A 20,167-nucleotide genomic window follows, 5' to 3' on the forward strand; every position below is an offset into this window, starting at 1 on the left:
GACAAGTTGGTGAAGTCAGGGTCACACTGGCTACCAAAGTTTCAGAGGATATCTCAATAGGTTTAGGCCGTTGTAGGTCTCCATAGACAGTTCTATGGAATAAACCACTGGCCTATTGCATTTTTGCATTTATCTATGTCAAAATACTCTGAGACTGGGCTGTGAATGTCGGATCATATGAGGTCTGTTTCAATGCTGAGTGTTTTAGATGGGGGGGTGAAGGAGACCATGGAATATACGTATGTAACTGCCCTGGTATTCAAGGACAATCACTGTATATCTCCCAAATATCCTAATTTACTCACAGGCTACTCATGCTTGCTTCAAGCACCCATCAATTTTTGTTAGTAAGCCCCACTCCCTTCTTGCCTTCCAGGCTACCTTCCCAAATTAGAGATCTTTGAGAGGTGCTGTCTGTATGAAAATACTCTAATATAAAATATTGCTTTCTTCGATATTTCACTATTTGCATTGATGGCACCAGGTTGTCTTCTCTATCTGTCCTTCCAGAGATATTGGAACATTAAGTGTTTGATGACACTGATCAACGGAAGATTTTATTGTCTGGTTTGAGTTTGAGGCCATTATGTTATTTATTGAGGTTAATATTTTGCGGCTTTTAACAGTTTCTCTGTCCGTAACTTTCACCTTGAGGATGGCACCAACCTTTCTAGTATCAGTATCTGTTTGTTTGGCATATGCCGTCATCCTTTCCTTTGACACAGAAATCATGTTAATGTCTCTGACTCCATGTAACTCCGCCAACAAATATTCAGCCTCTCTCAGTATTTTAGATCTTTCTTATATCAATTTGTGTTTAATAAATCACTTTTTCTACAATGTAAGACCTGTGAGTGCGACTACCTTTGATCATTCGGTGTTAATTGCTATTCGTGGCCTGTACCCGGGCACCAGTGAGTACTTTATCGTGAGTGCCGGTATCCTCCTATATTTGATATTCTGGAGCAGTAGTAGGGGGCTCAGCATGAAGGAGGTTGAGAATTTGTGAGAATAGCAATTTGCTCTCCAAGCTCAGCTTGAAGGTCAGTTGGGATGAGAGTTGTAGTAAAAGTGTATTTGCTGTCCTAGATATTCTTGGAACAATGGCTGAATGACTGATACTCCAATGTTTTCCTATATTGATAAGCTTGTTATGAGTGAAGGGGAGCTCCGGCTGAAGGTTGGATTTCCAAAGGTGGCTTGCACTGAATTCCGACCACCACGGCTGTAGGCGGTTAACAGAGTGGCTAATGGTTTATAGGCCATGGCCAGAGATTACCAATTCCATGATAAGATATGCTTGTTTGGTAAAGTAGTTGATAGAGCACATGTTTCTTTTCAGATTTGTTTAATTCATTTTGATTTTTTTGTTTCAAATTTGTGAATTTTCATGCAGGTAGACAAGGTAGTTCAGCCATCCACATTGTTGGACCAAACTATCTTTGGTTTCAGTTCTAATCCAACCATATACATTTTTTTTTGCAATCAAATAATAAAATGTCAGCGTTGCTGCCGTTACATTCTCTATATACTCCTGCCCTAAACAGCTGCAGGGTCTGCTGCCTTTGTTCTCCTACTGCTAAAGAGGTGTATATGTACAGTATATATGTGCCAAGAGGGTCGCTGCAGTCATTAAGGAAACACTTGTCCTATTTATTGGTAGGGATTTTCTTTTTTTTCTTCCTTCCCATAAACTTTGAGAAAAGTTTGTAGAAAGCACATTCCTTCTCTGTGTATATTTTTATGTATAGATATGAGTCAGAGCGACATATTTACTTTTTTAGAACCAGTTTCTCCTTGTAGACTACTGATCATTAATTGAGTTTGCTGATGACCCCCCCTGGACACATCACTTTGGTTCATGGGTCAACCAGGTGATCCCCAATCAGTGGCTCATGAGAAACTTGTTGCTCACCAACCCCTTGGATGTTGCTCTAGTGGTAGCCCCTATGTGGACTGGTAGCCTACAGGAGGTTCTGTTTGGCAGTAAACCTGGTTTTCATGCAACCAAAACTTGCCTCCAAACCTGGAATTCAAAAATGCTTTGAGGCCACTGGGAGCAACATCCAAGGAGTTGGTGAGTAACTGGTTGGGGATCACTGATGTAAACTAAGGCATTCGTTACAGTGGGGAGTTCAATTTTACATCAGCCATAGCCCTTAAAGATTTTCTCATGTCTCTTTTGCTCAATAGGGGGCTAATGATAACCGGTTGGGTAAGTCATTTCTATAGGAAAGCAGCTCATCAAGCAGATAGCCTAGTTAATATACTTTCATTGTCACTGTAATTGATGGGTATTAGGAGTGATTAGTAATTGGTTCAAATAATCTTTATACTTAACAAAGGGAGGCCGCCTATTCCGGCCAATTATCTTGTGTTAATTTCTCCTATTACAAGATGGAATAATGACAAGCAGATGGACCGTTCAGGTTACACTTAAGTGCTGTCAACTTTTTGTGACTATCCATGAGGCCCCAGCTTTTTTTAACTGCTAGGCGAGTATTGTTGATACTGCTACAATAAACACATCTACTGGTTAAAGAACAGCAGTGATTCAACATAAATGGGTATTCTCTCTACGCTTTTGAATAAACTGATTGAGTCCATAGCCTCTCTCTACTGAGTGAAGTGAGTGGGCCACTCTCTTGAAATAACTGAGTGGCAATAGCCTGGTAAATGAACCAAAATTCATGGTCTCTCCATTAATGTGTCCACTTGTTCTTTGCTATGCTAGTATTGCAATAATCATAAAGGATTCTGGTACAATAAACACAACACTGAAAAAGTTCAGCACCAATTCAACACAGATGGCCATAGGTTCTCTACTTAATGAGTTGTTCTTTATTGGTCTTTATTTACTGAGTGATATCAGTGGACAAAGACTCCAGTGACTGAAGTGAGTCAATACAGTCTGTATCTACAGCGGGTAGTGATTAGGTATAACCCCCCCCCCTTCTCTCTGGAGTGAAATGAGTGCCCATAGTCTCTCTTTTGATTAAATTGAGTGAGTAGGTATAGCCACTAGTGAGTAAATTGTGTAGGTATAGCCTCTAGTGAGTGAAATGAGTAGGTTTCCAGTGAGTAAGCATACTGTAGCCCTGGAGAAAGGTGAGTAGGTTAAAGTGAGTACGTATGATCTCTAGTAAATAAGGTGAGTAGGTTAACCCTCTAGTGAGTGGAGTGAAGTGATTAGCTATAGTCTCTAGTAAGTAAATTGAATAAACCTAGCTCTGTTGTGGAAGGTGAGTAGGTTTAGCCTCTAGTGAGTGAAGTAAGTAGATATGAGCTCTAGTAACTAGAGTGAACTAGCATAGCTCTCTTGAGAAAGGTGAGTACGTTTAGCCTCTATTGAGTAGGTATGGTCTTTAGTAAGTAAAGTGAGTAAGCATAACTCTCTTGGGAAAGGTGAGTAGGTATAGCCTCTAGTGAGTGAAGTGAGTAGGTATGGTCCCTAGTAAGTAAAGTGAGTAAGCATAGCTCTCTTGGGAAAGGGGAGTAGGTTAAAGTGAGTCAGTATGGTCCCTAGTAAGTAAAGTGAATAATCTTAGCTCTCTTGAGAAAAGTGAGTATGTTAAAGTGAGTCAGTATGGTCCCTAGTAAGTAAAGTGAGTAAGCATAGCTCTCTTGAGAAAGGTGAGTAGGTTTAGCGTCTAGTAAGTAAAGTGAGTGGTCATATTATATTGTTCCTGCCTGTGTGAGTCACAGTTCAGCTGCTCCTGTGTTTAAATGTTGGAATAGAGTTTGATGTTTCCAGTAGGAACTCCCAATAAAGGAGCACACATAGGCCTCTGTTGACACAATCAGGTGTGGCTGTTAAGCAGAACCATTTGAAAACATATAAATGTTGCTTTGCATTTGGAAATCGCATTGGGTAAACAGTGTCTTTATATAATGTACTGACTTTAATTGTCAGCTGAATAATTAACAACAGATTATCTGCCTTTAATACAAGATAATTATGGCTCTTGTCTGTGTTGGCTGTGAGTGAGTGGAAGAGGCCAGGAATTCTTCTTTTCCAGCCATGATTTTCTGCTCACCATCCCACGCTCTGTTCATTCTGTCTGTAGGACAAGCAAGGGATCCCCTGGTGGCTGGGAATTGGCTACAAAGGAATCGGCCAGTACGATATTCAGGATAAAATCAAACCCAGAAAGGTAGGTCTGATTATTGTTGCTTAATGTCTGTATTTCATTGTGTGTGTAACCCTAGAGAATCCCCATTTGCTGCTCTTGCCTTAGTGAGTTGTTGGGGTCCTTAGGTAAACTTAATAAAACTGTCAATCATGGAAAGGGGCATCAGCCAAGTCATTGGTAACATAGGAATGGGAAATGTCCATTCTGGGCATGTTCTAGGTTATGGTGGATATTTTGGCTAGCACAGTGCTGCCAATCTTTATCCCATATAATAAACAGATACCCACCCCACTGTATCATGTATTTTGAAGTCAATGGAGCTCTTAAGCAGGCTGAAGCCATAAAACATCAATTGGTGGGACACATCTGGGATGGGCCTACAATTATTTGAATGGCCCTGGCCCATTGAAACAGATCACTACAATGTACAACCATTACATTATATCATGTTCTGGATAAAAGACTATTACAAATGCATTGACAAGACCATATAAGTGAAATGAGTGGGGTAAAGTCATTATCTACTGAGTGAAATGAGTGGGGAAAAAGAAATCATTACTGAGTGAAATAAGTGGGGTAAAGTCGCTATCTACTGAGTGAAATGAGTGGGGTAAAGTCGCTATCTACTGAGTGAAATGAGTGGGGTAAAGTCATTATCTACTGAGTGAAATGAGTGGGGTAAAGTCATTATCTACTGAGTGAAATGAATGGGGGTAAAGTCACTATTTACTGAGTGAAATAAGAGGGGTAAAGTCATTAATTATCTACTGCGTTAAATTAGTGGGGTAAAGTCATTAATTATCTACTGAGTGAAATGAATGGGGTAAAGTCACTACTGAGTGAAACGAGTGGAGTAAAGTGGTTGTCTACAAAATAAAATGAGTGGGGAAGAGTCAGTACTGAGTGAAATGAGTGGGGTAAAGTGGTTCAGCTGTATATGTGCCATTTTCATGTAGGCATTAGCTGATATGTACATATACTGTAGCTTAGGATTCCGCAGGCGGCAGGAGGAAGAGTTATCTCTGTAGGGAACACACTGTCACTGACTAATTAATTGTACCACTGTGTAATTAATAACTCCTGCTCGCATTATCTATACTGAAGTGGTTCAGGAAATTTATCCCCATGATTTATTTACAAATGCAATAATTAGCTGCTGAGGCTTAGAGCTCAGTCATTATCAGCTTCTGATTGCCTACAAGTCTTGGGGAAGGTCAGGTTAGTTGTCCTTATTTATGGAATTCAGAATAGTTGGATCACAATGGCAGCAATTAACCCTCTGTTCCCATAAGGGCCGCCAGTTCTCTAACTGCCTGAGAAAGAAAGGACTAATCAGGGCTCATTTACCATTAGTACAAATGCAAGGGCTCGAGCACTAAGTGGTGCAAAATTTCCTTTGTCAAGTGGAATGTACGGCGCTGCTTTGCACCTAGTGTCCTCTAGCACTCCTGCTATTTGCATCTTAAATGACATACACGTACGTACAACGTACGTAAGGGTTAATTACTCCTATGAGTACAGCGCTCAGCCAGTCACAGGCTTAGGTTCAGGCCTGGACTGGCAATCTGTGGGTTCTGGCAAATGCCAGAGGGACTGCTATAAGGTCCCATAGAAAGTCAGTATTTAGTGGGCTGGTGGGGGCTGTTTGAGCCTCTATGTGGGCTGATTGGACCTTTGTGTACCTGAAATACCAGGGCCTATTTTAATTCTCAGTCCAGACCTGCTTAGGTTCCATACTGGGCTCTTACCAAGCCATGATAAATTCCTATTCATGGACTGTTCCTGACAGTAAAATCTCACTCTTATAATTTATGCTTTGGAGAGCCACATGTCTCTCCCCAGATTCACCATATTCCTGTGATCCAGTGGTTGGACTTTTCCCATTGAAGCTTTCCTTGGAGGCCAAACCTTTGATCAGGGACAGTTGTTATGTGCTTATAACAAGATTACAGATCAAGGACAGACCATGCCAACCAGCCGCTATTGGGAACCCGTCCGGCAACCTCACTCCACCGGGCCACCGGGGGCCACTGTGACAGAGGAAGAGCAGCAGAGGGGCGAACATAAACTAGGAGTAGTCAGAAGACCGTTAAACAGTTACCTACCTAGCGTCCCCCATCGTTGTGCCCTAGGCAGGTGCCTACCCCTGGTTCCAGCCCTGTTACAGATATAGGAATGCATTGATGTATTAGTCATTCTAGCATAGCTCCAAGAATATCTAGGATATGTTCTCACCCAACATTTCATCCAGATTTTCCATGCCTTTCAGGGGTATCTACAGAGCAAATATGCATTCTCCCCAAATCTTTCCCTAACTGACCTTCAGGATGAGCTTTTCTTGCTACTGCTATAAGCCCCCAAGAGGTTTAGGTATATATTTGGCCATGAAAGGGCTGATAGAATCTACAGACAGGGCCGGTGTATGGTACCCTCCTGATGGCATGCCCAGCTAAAATCTGCATGACAGTTGCCCAGGTATTTATTAGGCATCTTTGAAAATCCCATTGAGCAAGGATTGCATCAACTTGTTACTGCAGCTTTCTCCATAAAGGACTCCCTACACCCCAGTTATTATCTGGCTGTTGGTCTAGGGGCCAAACAATCGGATTGATCCCAATGTAGGTTGGTGTCGAAATTGGTGACCTGCCAAAGGAGCAGATCTGACAGTATATGTCCAGCTTTACTCTATGTGCTCCTACAATTGATATGGCTGAAAAAATGCCCTGAGCCACATCAATGAACTAGTGTCTTAGCTGACCCCACTCGTCTGCCTGACCCCACAGTGGAAAGTTAATATCATAAGAGAAGGGTCGGTCTGGCTCTAGCCCTACATTCTGGCTAGTAATAGACCAGGACCTCTGTGTGAATGTTTATGAACCTGTATAAGGTGGAATCTCTGGTTCGGGAACATCTGCTGAGTTGCCGCGAGGCTGCTGATGATTCTCAGAATGTTTTTGCTGGGAATATACAATGGTTTTGTTATTGTTCCAGGAGGCAAATATGTTATCTCTCCAGCAGGCATATACAAAAGCCATCTGCTTGCCAGACCCAAACTAGAACCTTGTTATCTTTTCCTAGGATTGGCAAGGCCATGTTCTATATTTCAGCATCTGGAAAATAGCTTGGGTATGAGATATTTGGTTGGTGGGTCCAACAGAAAAAACAGGCTTTGCTGGACCTCATTATATAAAATTAATGTGTCCAACCCATGACCCTTCATCTGTTATCAGTCAACATCTTTAAGGGCTGATTGAGTTACACTCTACTATACTTGATGGTTAATATTCGATTTACAGAAGGTATGACTTCCACCCATACAATAGGTTCTTCCACATTACTATTCCCTCGAACACTCTTACCTCATTAAATAATTAGCTTCCACAAGGTCCATCTGACCATGGGCCCTGCAACTACTAAAGATTGCAGGAGACTTAGCAGTGCCTGACATTTGTGAAACATATTATACTACTTAAAGGAACAGTAACACCAAAAAATCATAGTGTTTTAAAAGAATGACAAAATAATGTGCTGTTGCTCTGCAATGTTAAAACTGGTGGGTTTGTTTCAGAAAAATTACTTTATATAAACAAACTGCTGTGTAGTCACGGGGGCAGCCATTCAAGCACAGGATACACAGTAGAGAACTGATAAGTACTACTATAGTTTATATAAACAAGCTGCTGTGTAGCCATGGGGGCAGCCATTCAAGCACAGGATACACAGTAGATAACAGATAAGTTCTGACAAATCCCATTGTATCCTGTGCCTTTTTTCTGTTTTCAGCTTTGAATGGCTGCCCCCATGGCTACACAACAGCTTGTTTATATAAACTATAGTAGTACTTATCTGTTATCTACTGTGTATCCTGTGCTTGAATGGCTGCCCCCATGGCTACACAGCAGCTTGTTTATATAAACTATAGTAGTACTTATCTGTTATCTACTGTGTATCCTGTGCTTGAATGGCTGCCCTCATGGCTTCACAGCAGCTTGTTTATATAAACTATAGTAGTACTTATCTGTTATCTACTGTGTATCCTGTGCTTGAATGGCTGCCCCCATGGCTATACAGCAGCTTGTTTATATAAACTATAGTAGTACTTATCTGTTATGTACTGTGTATCCTGTTCTTGGATGGCTGCCCCCATGGCTATACAGCAGCTTGTTTATATAAGCTATAGTAGTACTTATCTGTTATCTACTGTGTATCCTGTTCTTGGATGGCTGCCCCCATGGCTATACAGCAGCTTGTTTATATAAACTATAGTAGTACTTATCTGTTATCTACTGTGTATCCTGTGCTTGAATGGCTGCCCTCATGGCTTCACAGCAGCTTGTTTATATAAACTATAGTAGTACTTATCTGTTATCTACTGTGTATCCTGTGCTTGAATGGCTGCCCTCATGGCTTCACAGCAGCTTGTTTATATAAACTATAGTAGTACTTATCTGTTATCTACTGTGTATCCTGTGCTTGAATGGCTGCCCCCTTGGATACACAGCAGCTTATTTATATAAACTATAGTAGTACTTATCTGTTATCTACTGTGTATCCTGTTCTTGGATGGCAGCCCCCTTGGATACACAGCAGCTTGTTTATATAAACTTCTGTAGCAAACACACCAGTTTTACCAGTGCAGGGCAAAAGTACATTATATTTTCATTACTTAAAGACCCTATTGTGTTTTAGGGGGTTATTTATTAAAGTCCCAATGCCAAAATCTAGAAAATCCAAATTTTTGATGAAAAATAAAATAGAATTTTTTGTCTTTTATTATACCCCGAGGATGTAAAAAGTCTGAATCCAAAAATCTCAGACCTGTTGTATATAAGTCAATAGGAGAAGTCCTGAAGATATCCCGATAAGTTAATAGTGTTACTGTTCCTTTTCGTTTTTGGGGCCCAAAAATGTTTTGCACGGGTACCCCATAACTCTTGCCAAACAGCTTGGCACCAATGGGAATGGAGATCATTTTCTGACCATAACTGGAGTGAGTATGGTGCATTTTGGGCTTTGGTTTGGGGAGATTGCAAAACTGAAGACTAAGACTGACCCAATGAGTGTCACCAGGATACTGGCAAAAATATCTATTATTTGTTCCTGTAACACAGATTAGGAATTTGAATGCTTCACTAACCTTATGCTGGAATATAATAACTTCCACTCAGGCATAATAATTTAGTGAAATCATCTTGTCTATTACAATGGTGTGTAGGTTACACCCCTCAAACATCTGTTAATGTTATTGTAGACTTGTATAGCCATTATTTGTGTTGTCTTACAAGGTAGTGTCACTTGGGTGAATCCATTGGTGTGATGTGCCAAACAATGCTGCCTCTGTGCTGTAAAAACAAGCAATGACTCTCTTGTGTATATGTGATTTGTATTGCTTAGATTGTTAGCTCCGAGGGCCAGAGATGTCCTTCCTCCTCCTGTGTCTGTACAATAACTGTATTGTTAAATGCACAGCACTGCTTAAACCCATTGTGCTATATAAATATTCAGTATATAATGCACAAGAGCCATGAATATCCTGTACATGATATCCTTATAATACACAAAAGTCATGAATATCTTATAAATTATATCCTTATAAACGGTGAGTTCTGATGTCATCAGTTATAAACGGTGAGTTCTGATGTAATTTCTGTCACATGACTCACTGAAGTTTGTGTATTATAATAAATAAAGTACCCCCAGTTGCAAAATATGAGGATATTATAAGTTACCTTGGAGTTCCATGACCTGTATAAAAACATTCAGACTTCGGCCTCGTGTATTTATATGGTCATGAAACTCCTCGGTAACTTATAATATCCTTATATTTTACAAGAGGGGGTACTTTATTCACTATATAAATGATGCTTAGTGATGTCATCGGTTATAATCAGAGTTTAGTGATGTCATTTGTGTTACATGATTCACTGAAACTTTGTATTATAATAAATAAAGTACCGCCTGTTGCATGGATATGAGGATATTAGAAGTTACCTTGGAGTTCCATGACTCTTTTTTTGCCTCATTAGTATGATGATTGGTCTGTGGGTGGGACCCTTAACGAGCAAAGACCTCCGTCTGCACATCTAGCATGGGGGACACTTTTAGGTACCTGCCATTTTTTTAATATCTTAATTATTGAAACATCTGCTGAAGAGACTCCAAGCTGCTACTAATCATTGGAATTTTCTCTCCAGGGAAAACACGGGAGCCTTGTTATCTATCGTAGGGAGAGGCAACTGGTGGGAAGCAAACAGTATAAGGCCGGCCAGCTGTTTTTCTCACTGTTTCCTCACTAAACACAACTAGGGGTGGCCGGGCACCTTTCCAAACAGCTCCAGCCCAGCGAGAAGGTCTTGCAATCTCATTATAGTTATTAGATCAGTAGCAGACACTGGGTTTTAGTTCAACAAAGGGTTGCATGTCTCTAATGTAAAGATTCACAGTCAGTATTGTCATGGGGTTCCTTTGCCCTAATAAAGTGCAAGGGGTATATGAGATTTATTTGTTTCTGATTGTTTTTATATATGCCATAGTGGTGTCACTTGTATGGGCTTGTGTGTTGTAGATTATCCCTTATCATTCCTTATTATTGTGCCTTTATATGGTCACAGAACCCCTCAGTGACTTCTAATATCCTTATCATTTACAGTAGGGGGTACATTATCCCTTATAATACATGAGCGATACTCAGAGTTCCCTGTATGACTCAGCCTGCAGCCTTGTGCCTTTATATGGTCACAGAACAACCCCTCAGTGACTTCTAATATCCTTATCATTTACAGTAGGGGGTACATTATCCCTTATAATACATGAGTGATACTCAGAGTTCCCTGTATAACTCAGCCTGCAGCCTTGTACCTTTATATGGTCACAGAACAACCATCGGTGACCTCTAATATCCTTATCAATTACAGTAGGGGGTACATTATCCCTTATAATACATAGTGATACTCAGAGTTCCCTGTATAACTCAGCCTGCAGCCTTGTGTCTTTATATGGTCACAGAACCCCTCGGTCACTTCTAATATCCTTATCATTTACAGTAGGGGGTACATTATCCCTTATAATACATGAGTGATACTCAGAGTTCCCTGTATAGACTTGTGCCTTTATTTGGTCACATAAACCCTCAGTGACTAATAATATAGAATTTACAGTAGGGGATATATGATTTCCTGTATAATTGAATCCAGGTTTTAATGAACATAATAATGTACACAATAAAAACCATCTTCGCAATAATTCAGAATCCAGCTGACAATGGACAGAGCCTTATTTCCATTTGGGGCAGGTACCGTGGGAAAGCCGTGAGTGCTTTGAGGTGGCTGCTTGTCCCACAAACCTGTTCTGCCTCCTCCCTTGTAAATGCAGCTGGGGTGCAGGGGAGTGGAGCTGCAGATATTTATAGAGGTGTGGGCAGGGAGAGTGAGTTTCAGGGCTGAATGAAAGTACTTGCACTGCTGTCCCTCCTGCATTCTTTATTCATCACGTGATTTGGCCTTTAAATCTGCTCTCTGGGATGTAAACACGACTCCTGCGAGGGTAGGAGGGCCCCGTTTAAAGTTTCCCTTCTGTCCCACTGCAACTCTTGATCATGGTTAGGGCAGACTGTGAAGCCTCCAGTAGCTGGCCTATTAAAGATAGCTGCAGTCACTTGGCAGGGTATGTAGACACTTATTAAAGGGGTCCCCCACCCCAAACCACAAGGAACGAAAATGTAAATCTAAGCAATTTTCTGAGACGTATCACTGGAACAAATGACATTAAATTAGCGGATTAAATCAAAGGAAAGCAACCGTGATACTGACTCCGTAGTGACTCAGGACCTTAAAAGGGTGGTTCACCCTTGAGTTAACTTTTATTATGTTAGAGAATGGCTAATTCTAAGCAAATTGTCAATTGCCCTTCATATTTTCTTTCTTATAGTTTTTGAATTATTTGCCTTCTTCTGACCCCATCTCAAAACAAATGCACTGTAAGGTTAAACATTTATTGTTACTCTTATTACTCACCTTTCTATAAGTAGAGCCCCTCTCCTATTCATATTCCAGTCTCTTATTCAAATCAATGCATGGCTGCTAGGGGAATGTGGACTGAAATTGCAAACTGGAGAGCTGCTGAATAAAAAGCTAAAAAAACCACAAATAATAAAATGTGAAACCAATATGCAAATTGGCATCACTCCCTACTTCATACTAAACATTCATTTAAATGTGAATAAGCCCTTTAGTGCAGAGACAGACAAATCACCTCTTCTTCGGGCGACTAATCTCCCCGAACTGCCTCCCCGCCAGCTAAAATCTGAATTGCCGGCGGGGTGGCACTCAGAGCGATTCGTTTTCCAAAGTGGCTCGAGGTTTCCTCATGAGGCGACTCCGGGAAAACGAAGCGCTCTGAGTGCCACCCCGCCGGAAATTTAGATTCTAGCCGGTGGGAGAGATTAGTTGCGCGAAGAAGATGCAATTTGTTGCCGGGCGACTAAATCTCCCCGAATCTTCTCGTCTGTCTCTGTCCTTAATGGATCCAGAGACTGAGCTAGCTAGTTATAACATGGGTGTTGATTAAACAATTTGACATTTGTCTTTTTTTTTTGTGGGATTTTTTTTTTTGTGTCCTGATTTTCAGTTTGATGTTAAAAGTATTATCTGGTTGTTAGGTTAATTTACCATGGCAACAGTGCAATGTAGGAACGCAAGGCTGGAAGATACATAATATGAATATATATGAATATATCAGTCCACAGTTGGTTGCTGGGTGAAGCCAGAGAACAGTTAGAGAAAGAACAGAGATCCAAAAAAGATACTCAGATTAATTAACACTGTTAATTGAAATAACAAATGTAGTATCTGTATCTACCCAAATTTCAATCTCCCATTTAGAGAACCAGCCCGACAGAATAACACAGCATGGGTGCTGCTCTGTTATGTTACTGGGATCCAGCTGGGTGTTTCGGCAAAGCCCGGGAGCCTACTTACTGCCACGGTGGTGCAATCTACTTGGTGTTGCCACCTTATAATCAGCTGAAAAGCAAATACATATTCATATGTGGCTGAGTTTCGGGGCAGCAGTTACTATTTTATTTCTTTTGGAATATCCCACATAGGAAGGTACCAATATCCAGTATAATTGGGGGCATTGGGCGACTCACCCACAGTGGCAGGGGCTGTACCCCCCTCCTGCATTTGGATCAGTGCTAAATCATACAGGAGGTATAGAGTAGACGTTGGTGACATGAATTTTTGCCTGATTTGGCCACTTAGTGGTTCGGGTTGTTTTTGGATGTTGTTCCTTAACAAACAGTATTTCCCTGGCTTCCCAGTCAGTATTTAATATCCCAAAGATATATTGTAGGACCAGCTGTAAGTAAATATGAACAGGGGTGGGTAAGACACATTTACAGCATTGTGGGAATTAGAGGTAGAGCTACCAATATTTCAGTGGTTTCAGTAGTCAGAACCAGCAGTGGAGAGAATAGCAAGAGACAAGAATGTTTATTGGGGCATTTTTTAGATCGACATTTTCCTTCATTATTCAAAAATTGGGTAGACTTCCCCTTTAAGGGATTAACGATTCCAGATTGTGAACCAGAATGTTGCCAGGTATGCCGCTGACATAGCAGCTGGTGTGCACAGGCCGTGGTGCTGGTATTATAGAGCGCTCAGCTGTCACATCTACACCGCATGTCCTCAGCACAGAGGGCAGAAAGAAATGACACTTTCATTCCAAGAGAAGGTGCAGCAGGGCCCGGGAATCCGAAGTGAATCCAGTCGAGTTGTGTTAGCCAGGAATGCCAGACTCTGGCCTTACAGCTGTTGTGAGCCACAACTCCCAGCAAGCACGGACTGGCAATCTGTGGGTTCTGGCAAATGCCAGAGGGGCTGCTATAAGGTGTCATAGAAAGTCAGTATTTAGTGGGCTGGTGGGGGCTAATTGGGCCTCTGTGTACCTGAAATGCCAGGGCCTATTTTAATTCTCAGTCCGGGCCTGACTCCCAGCATCCTTAGCCAGCTCTAGACCATTAAAGATGGAGACTCCTATGTGTGTGTGTGCGTTTGACATCCCAGCACTGAGCTGCCAGTCAGAAATAAAGTGTCATGTGCAAATGTGCCAGTCCAGACATTTCTAAAACAGATGCCTTCACGTGATTTAAGCGATTCCTTTCAGGCTTTGTCAGCATTTATTATCCCTCTCTCCTGTTTCCTTATATTTTCTCTTAAAATAACACCTTGTTCCCCAAAAGGAGTAAAATGAAAGGTTTGAAGAGTGGTACTAAAGACTGTCTAATGAAAGCTCCAGCGGGACCAGATTTATACTATGTGCCCCCAGGGTGCCCTTCAAAATGCCTCTCCCTGTATCTCCCTCCTAGTGTGAAGCCTGGGGTGCTCTTCCCTGGTTGCATGTCCCTTACCCAGTGGTTCCCTAAATGTGGGGTTTGGAGTAGTGCTGGATGGAGGCTCAGCCTTAAGGGCGGAGACTCACGGTAAGATTCTTCAGACGACTAATGTCCCCAAAAAGCCTTCCTGCCGGCGGGATAGCATTCGGAGCCCTTCGTTTTCAGAAGTTCCCTGATAAGGAAACTGCAGACGACTTCGGAAAACGAAGTGCTCCGAGTGCCTTCTCGCCAGCTAGAATCTAAATTTGAGCTTTGTTTTCCAAAGTCGCCCAAAGTTTCCTCATGAGGCATTGTCAGGAGACTTCAGGAAACAAAGCGCCGGAGTGCCATCCTGCCGGCGTTACATTCTAGTCGGTGGGAAGGCAGCTCTGGGAGATTAGTCGTCTGGAGAAGAGGCAATTTGCCTGAATCTCCACGTGTGTCTCTGCCCTAAGGGTGAAGACACACTGAGCTACTAGTAGCAGCTACTTGATGTAGCTACAAAATGCCAAACAATTACCCTGCCATAGACAGTAATGAGAATTGCCTCTGCTAAAACATATTTCCCCCATATGTAATATAAGGCACTACGTTTGCCCAAGAGCAGTAACCCATGACAGCCAATAAGATTCTTGCATTTAAACAGGTGACTAGTAAATGCTACCTGCTGATTGGCTGTTATGGGTTACTGCCCCTGGGCAAACTTAGTGCCTTTTATTACATAACCCCAAACGTGTCTTAACAAAGCCAATTATCACTATGGTCTATTTTGTAGCCATGACAAGTAGCTGCTACTAGTAGCTCTGTGTGTCTTCACCCGTATGCCTCTTTCTGTGAGAGTTGGGGAGAATGGTCATTTGGGGTGAATATGTCTTAGGTGTCCTAGATATTCTTGAAACTATGACTGACTTATGTCTGTTCTCTTTTTATGAGCTAAGGGAGCCCTGATTAAAGGTTGGACCATCATGTGGGGCTTGAATTGAAACCATTTGAGAAGCACTATCCTAAAGAGAGTACTAACTTGAGACAATGGAGTTTTGCTAGTTTGATGGGTCTCATTCCCATATTGGCTTGAGATGTACAATCCAAGCACCTTCTTGAGACCCAGCTCATAGTGACCATATGACTTCTTTTGGTTCTCCTTAGAGGGGTCTTGTTTTTTTTAGTGTTTGCAACTGTACTCTAAGACCATCACCACAAGAACAACCTCAAGTTGACAACTTTTAAGGTTTCAGCAGAGCATTGTGGGTGGAACGTATTGTAGCATGTTTCAGAGCTCCAGCATTTTAATACCAGCTGGTCTGATCTTGGGAACTATGGGAATTCTGATGTCTGTCTATCACTTAATTAGGCAACTGCTATGGTTGAGTAGAAGCATTAATAGTTCGAGAAATTAGGTCCTATATATAAGGGGGTCTTAACTTCTGTGTTGGGGCTCAGGTTAAAGTCCTCAAATATCTATTCTCCTATGTGTCTTTGGCAAGTCTAGTCTCTCTCCCATGTTGCACACACTAAGCCACTATATGAAAAGGTACTTTAATTTTCTGATACTTGTTTCCCTATATTCTGAATGAGGAACCGATTACACCAAAGCAAGGAATTTGCATATCTTTAAACAAAAAAAAAAATCTTTCCTGTTTCATTTACTTGGGCTTATGTGTTGTAAAGCAGGGCATATTGCTCCTTGGGTCTTGGGTGAAGTCAGAACCAAACAGAGTATGGGACCCCCAATAGCTTTTTGTAATGCCCTTGGTGCAGCTTCTGTAGAGCAGGGATTTATTAAGAAGCCAATGTAATTTGCAAAAGGAGAGGCTTACTGGCTCTTTGGTACAAGTCTCTGCTTCTTGTAAACCTGGCACTGAGTTACTAAACCCTTTGGCTTGATAGAAATATTCAGTATAAAGGTGTTAGTCAGAGTACCAAAATAAAAAGATATCATGGCAGCCAAAATAGAATAAGAGAATAAGACATTCTAGGGGTTGGTGAGTAACCTGTTGTTCATTAGCCACTGGTAGGGGATCACAGCTGTATAGTATGCTATATGCAGCCTTAGAATAATACTGTGTCCGCTCAGTAGTCTGCAATGGCTTTTGTTCTCTGTATACAACAAGCAAACGATGCCGGAAAATATCCCATGTCTGAGTATGTTTGGCATTGACAGCAAATCTGCCCAAACAGTGGGAAAACTTACAGGCTGAACCCAGACAGTTCCATGGTCAGAAGTGAACCCAGATAGTTCCATGGTCAGGACTTAACCCAGATAGTTCCATGGTCAAGACTCAACCCAGATAGTTCCATGGTCAGAAGTGAACCCAGACAGTTCCATGGTCAGAAGTGAACCCAGATAGTTCCATGGTCAGGACTTAACCCAGATAGTTCCATGGTCAGGACTTAACCCAGATAGTTCCATGGTCAAGACTCAACCCAGATAGTTCCATGGTCAGAAGTGAACCCAGACAGTTCCATGGTCAGAAGTGAACCCAGATAGTTCCATGGTCAGGACTTAACCCAGATAGTTCCATGGTCAGGACTTAACCCAGATAGTTCCATGGTCAGGACTCAACCCAGATAGTTCCATGGTCAGAAGTGAACCCAGATAGTTCCATGGTAAGGACTTAACCCAGATAGTTCCATGGTCAGACTCAGGACTCAACCTGACAAAGAGTGGAGTGCCACTCGAAACGCTGCATGATGTTGCTGTCCAAAAAAGAATAAAGACGGTTTTATTGAAAAGGGAGTGCTGTCTACTGGAATGAAACTCAACTCAGATAGTTCCATGGTCAGAACTGAACCCACTTAGTTCCATGGTCAGAACTGAACCCACTTAATTCCATGGTCTGAACTGAACCCAGATAGTTCTATGGTCAGAACTGAACCCAGATAGTTCCATGGTCAGAACTGAACCCACTTAATTCCATGGTCAGAACTGAACCCACTTAATTCCATGGTCTGAACTGAACCCAGATAGTTCCATGATCAGAACTCAACCCAGATAGTTCCATGGTCAGAACTGAACCCATTTAATTCCATGGTCAGAACTTAACCCAGATAGTTCCATGGTCAGAACTGAACCTGAGGCCCTAGAGGTGTGAGACAGTAATACTAACCACTGTAATGCCGTGATGTTCATTGTTGCCTTTTTGCATTTCTGAGCATTTTAGATTTTTTGCACCATCATATCTCTGAGGCTATTGACCAACACTGGATTACAGGGAATTACTATTATAAAATATTGGCTGTTACCCAAATACAAATGCTATTACAATGGGACAAGGGACCCCCAGCGTCTCTCCTGCTACTGCCGCTGACCTGATCAACAAGCCGATAACATCTCTGGCAGATCCCACCTCACAGGCTGTCAGGATTCCGCCGAGACAAGTGCTGACAGTCCACATCAGGCCTCTCGGTGGGGGGAGCAGCTGAATTCAGATGAGTAAATTGACATGACAGCTCCATGCTTTAACTATTCTGCTGCCAGAAGCAACTCAAGCTGGTTTCCTTTGTTTTTAAAGGAACAGTAACACCAAAAAATAAAAGTGTTTTAAAGTAATGAAAATATCATGTAGTGTTGCCTTGCACTGGTAAAACTGATGTGTTTGCTTAAGAAACTCTACTATAGTTCATATAAACAATATTTAAAGAAAAAGTCTATAAGGCACAGGTTAAATAGTGGATAACAGATAACACCATTATGTTATACAGAGCTTATCTGCTGTGTAACCTGAGCCTTTTCTCCTTTGAATGGCTGCCCCCATTGCTACACAGCAGCTTATTTATATAAACTATAGTAGTGTTTCTGAAGCAAACACAGCAGTTTTACCAGTGCAGGGCAACACTGCATTATATTTTAATACTTTAAATGAGAACTAAAGCTTAACTAAAGAGGTACCAAATAGATGCCCCAGTAGCTCCCCATCTTCTTTTCTGCTGATTCACTGCACATGCTCTGTGCTGCTGTCACTTACTGAGCTTAGGGACCCACTCACAATATACAGTACACATAGAATAGAAATGTCACAATATAAGGCTGATTAGTCATTAATACAGATAATTACTACATGGCAGCACAGAAACCAGTGCAATTAGCATCAGAATTTAATAATCAGCAAACCTGTAGCATCAGCTTATATTACAGCCAGGGAAGCTCATTTTCTGCTGGATAATTAGTGACGAGCCCTAAGCTTAGCTTCTCAACAGCCAATCAGAGCCCACTGAGCATGTGAGTGTCACAGACACTTTCCAAGATGGTGACCCCCTGTGACAAGTTTGAAGTCCTGGATCATTGCTGCTATTGACAAGCTGAAACTTTAGGCTGGTGCAATAAGTTCACTATATAAAATATGCCATTTTTACTCCTATTCATTTCTAGAGTTTACTTCTCCTTTAAGGTAATTGCTTGGCAGTCATCATTTCCTTCGGGGGGACTTAGAACTAAAGTGACCCTTTTGCTGAGGTCCCGGTTTCCCATCCATCCTTTGCTTAAGTCATTCCTACCAGTGTTCAGGTTAACTGAGAGGAATGTGAGGAACCCCATGAGAATCTGTCTCCTTCCTAAGTTCCCTTACATATTTTTATATTGAGGGAACACATACCCCCCAAAGTGCCTCTTTATCAGCCTAAACAATCTCAGGTGTCTTCATAACAGACATCCTTTAATAAAGTCACCCTTCTCTGGACTTATCTGGTATTATTATGTCCAACTGGAGCAATGGACACCAAAACTGCACTGCACAGTCTCCCCTAGATGGGGCGCTAGTGATTCTTTATAAAGGGGAACTTAATGTGCCCTAATCAACCTATTTCTATAAGAGTAAAGCTGGGCATAGACGCAACGATCCGATCGTACAAATCGTGGATTCGTACGATTTTCGGACCGCGTGTGGAGAGTCCCGACATTTTTCTTCCGTTGGAGATCGGTCGTTTGGTCGATCGGACAGGTTAGAAAATTTCTGTTGGCTGCCGATAATATCTCTGCGTGTATTGCCGATCGTATGATTTTCAGAGGGAGACTGTCACTAGCTTTGTCAGACATAACTTTCATACGATTGCTGTCAGAGGTAGTACATTGGCTGATCTGTTCTTTTTAGGGATGCAGCGAATCCAGGATTCGGATTGGGATTCGGCCTTTTTCAGCAGGATTCAGATTCGGCCGAATCCTTCTGCCCAGCTGAACCGAATCCTAATTTGCATATGCAAATTAGGGGCGGGGAGGGAAAAGGAAGTAAAAAATGATTTCCCCTTCCCACCCCTAATTTGCACATACCTCCCATCATTTTGGAAGTAAAAAGAGGGACAAAAAAAATTTTACGCACATAGCGCAGCAAATTTTTTTGGTCACACCCCTTTCTGTGGCCACACCCTCTAATAACCATGTTCGGTTTACAAAATTTGGCAGGTTATGAAAGTTTGAAAATATTTCTCCTTATCTAAACTGTGTTTTTGTGTCTCAAAATTTTTACAAAGTATCTTATTTGCACCTGTTACCTGTTCCGTACTCTCTGCTAAAAGCCAATTAAGTGAGAAACTTAGTTTCTTTTTCTGGCTGTTCAGTGCAGAGAAAAGAGGGACTTTCCAGTACAAATGAGGGACTGCGGATTGAGCTGTCAAAAGAGGGACTGTCCCTCTGAAAAAGGGACAGTTGGGAGGTATGATTTGCATATGC

The 20,167-nt window shown here is 41.7% G+C and overlaps 1 protein-coding gene across 2 annotated transcripts in view; it reads left to right on the forward strand.

The window, feature by feature from the left end:
* frmd4b.L (FERM domain containing 4B L homeolog) overlaps positions 1-20,167 on the forward strand; it is a 156,866-nt gene that overhangs the window by 111,879 nt on the left and 24,820 nt on the right. For both annotated transcript variants that reach the window (XM_018259191.2, XM_041590888.1), the window contains exon 11: positions 4,068-4,154. In XM_018259191.2, the coding sequence (XP_018114680.1) occupies positions 4,068-4,154 (87 nt within the window). The remainder of the gene's footprint in view (positions 1-4,067; positions 4,155-20,167) is intronic.

This window comes from Xenopus laevis, chromosome 4L, assembly GCF_017654675.1.
Source record: "Xenopus laevis strain J_2021 chromosome 4L, Xenopus_laevis_v10.1, whole genome shotgun sequence".
In the NCBI taxonomy this organism is placed as follows: Eukaryota; Metazoa; Chordata; class Amphibia; order Anura; family Pipidae; genus Xenopus; species Xenopus laevis.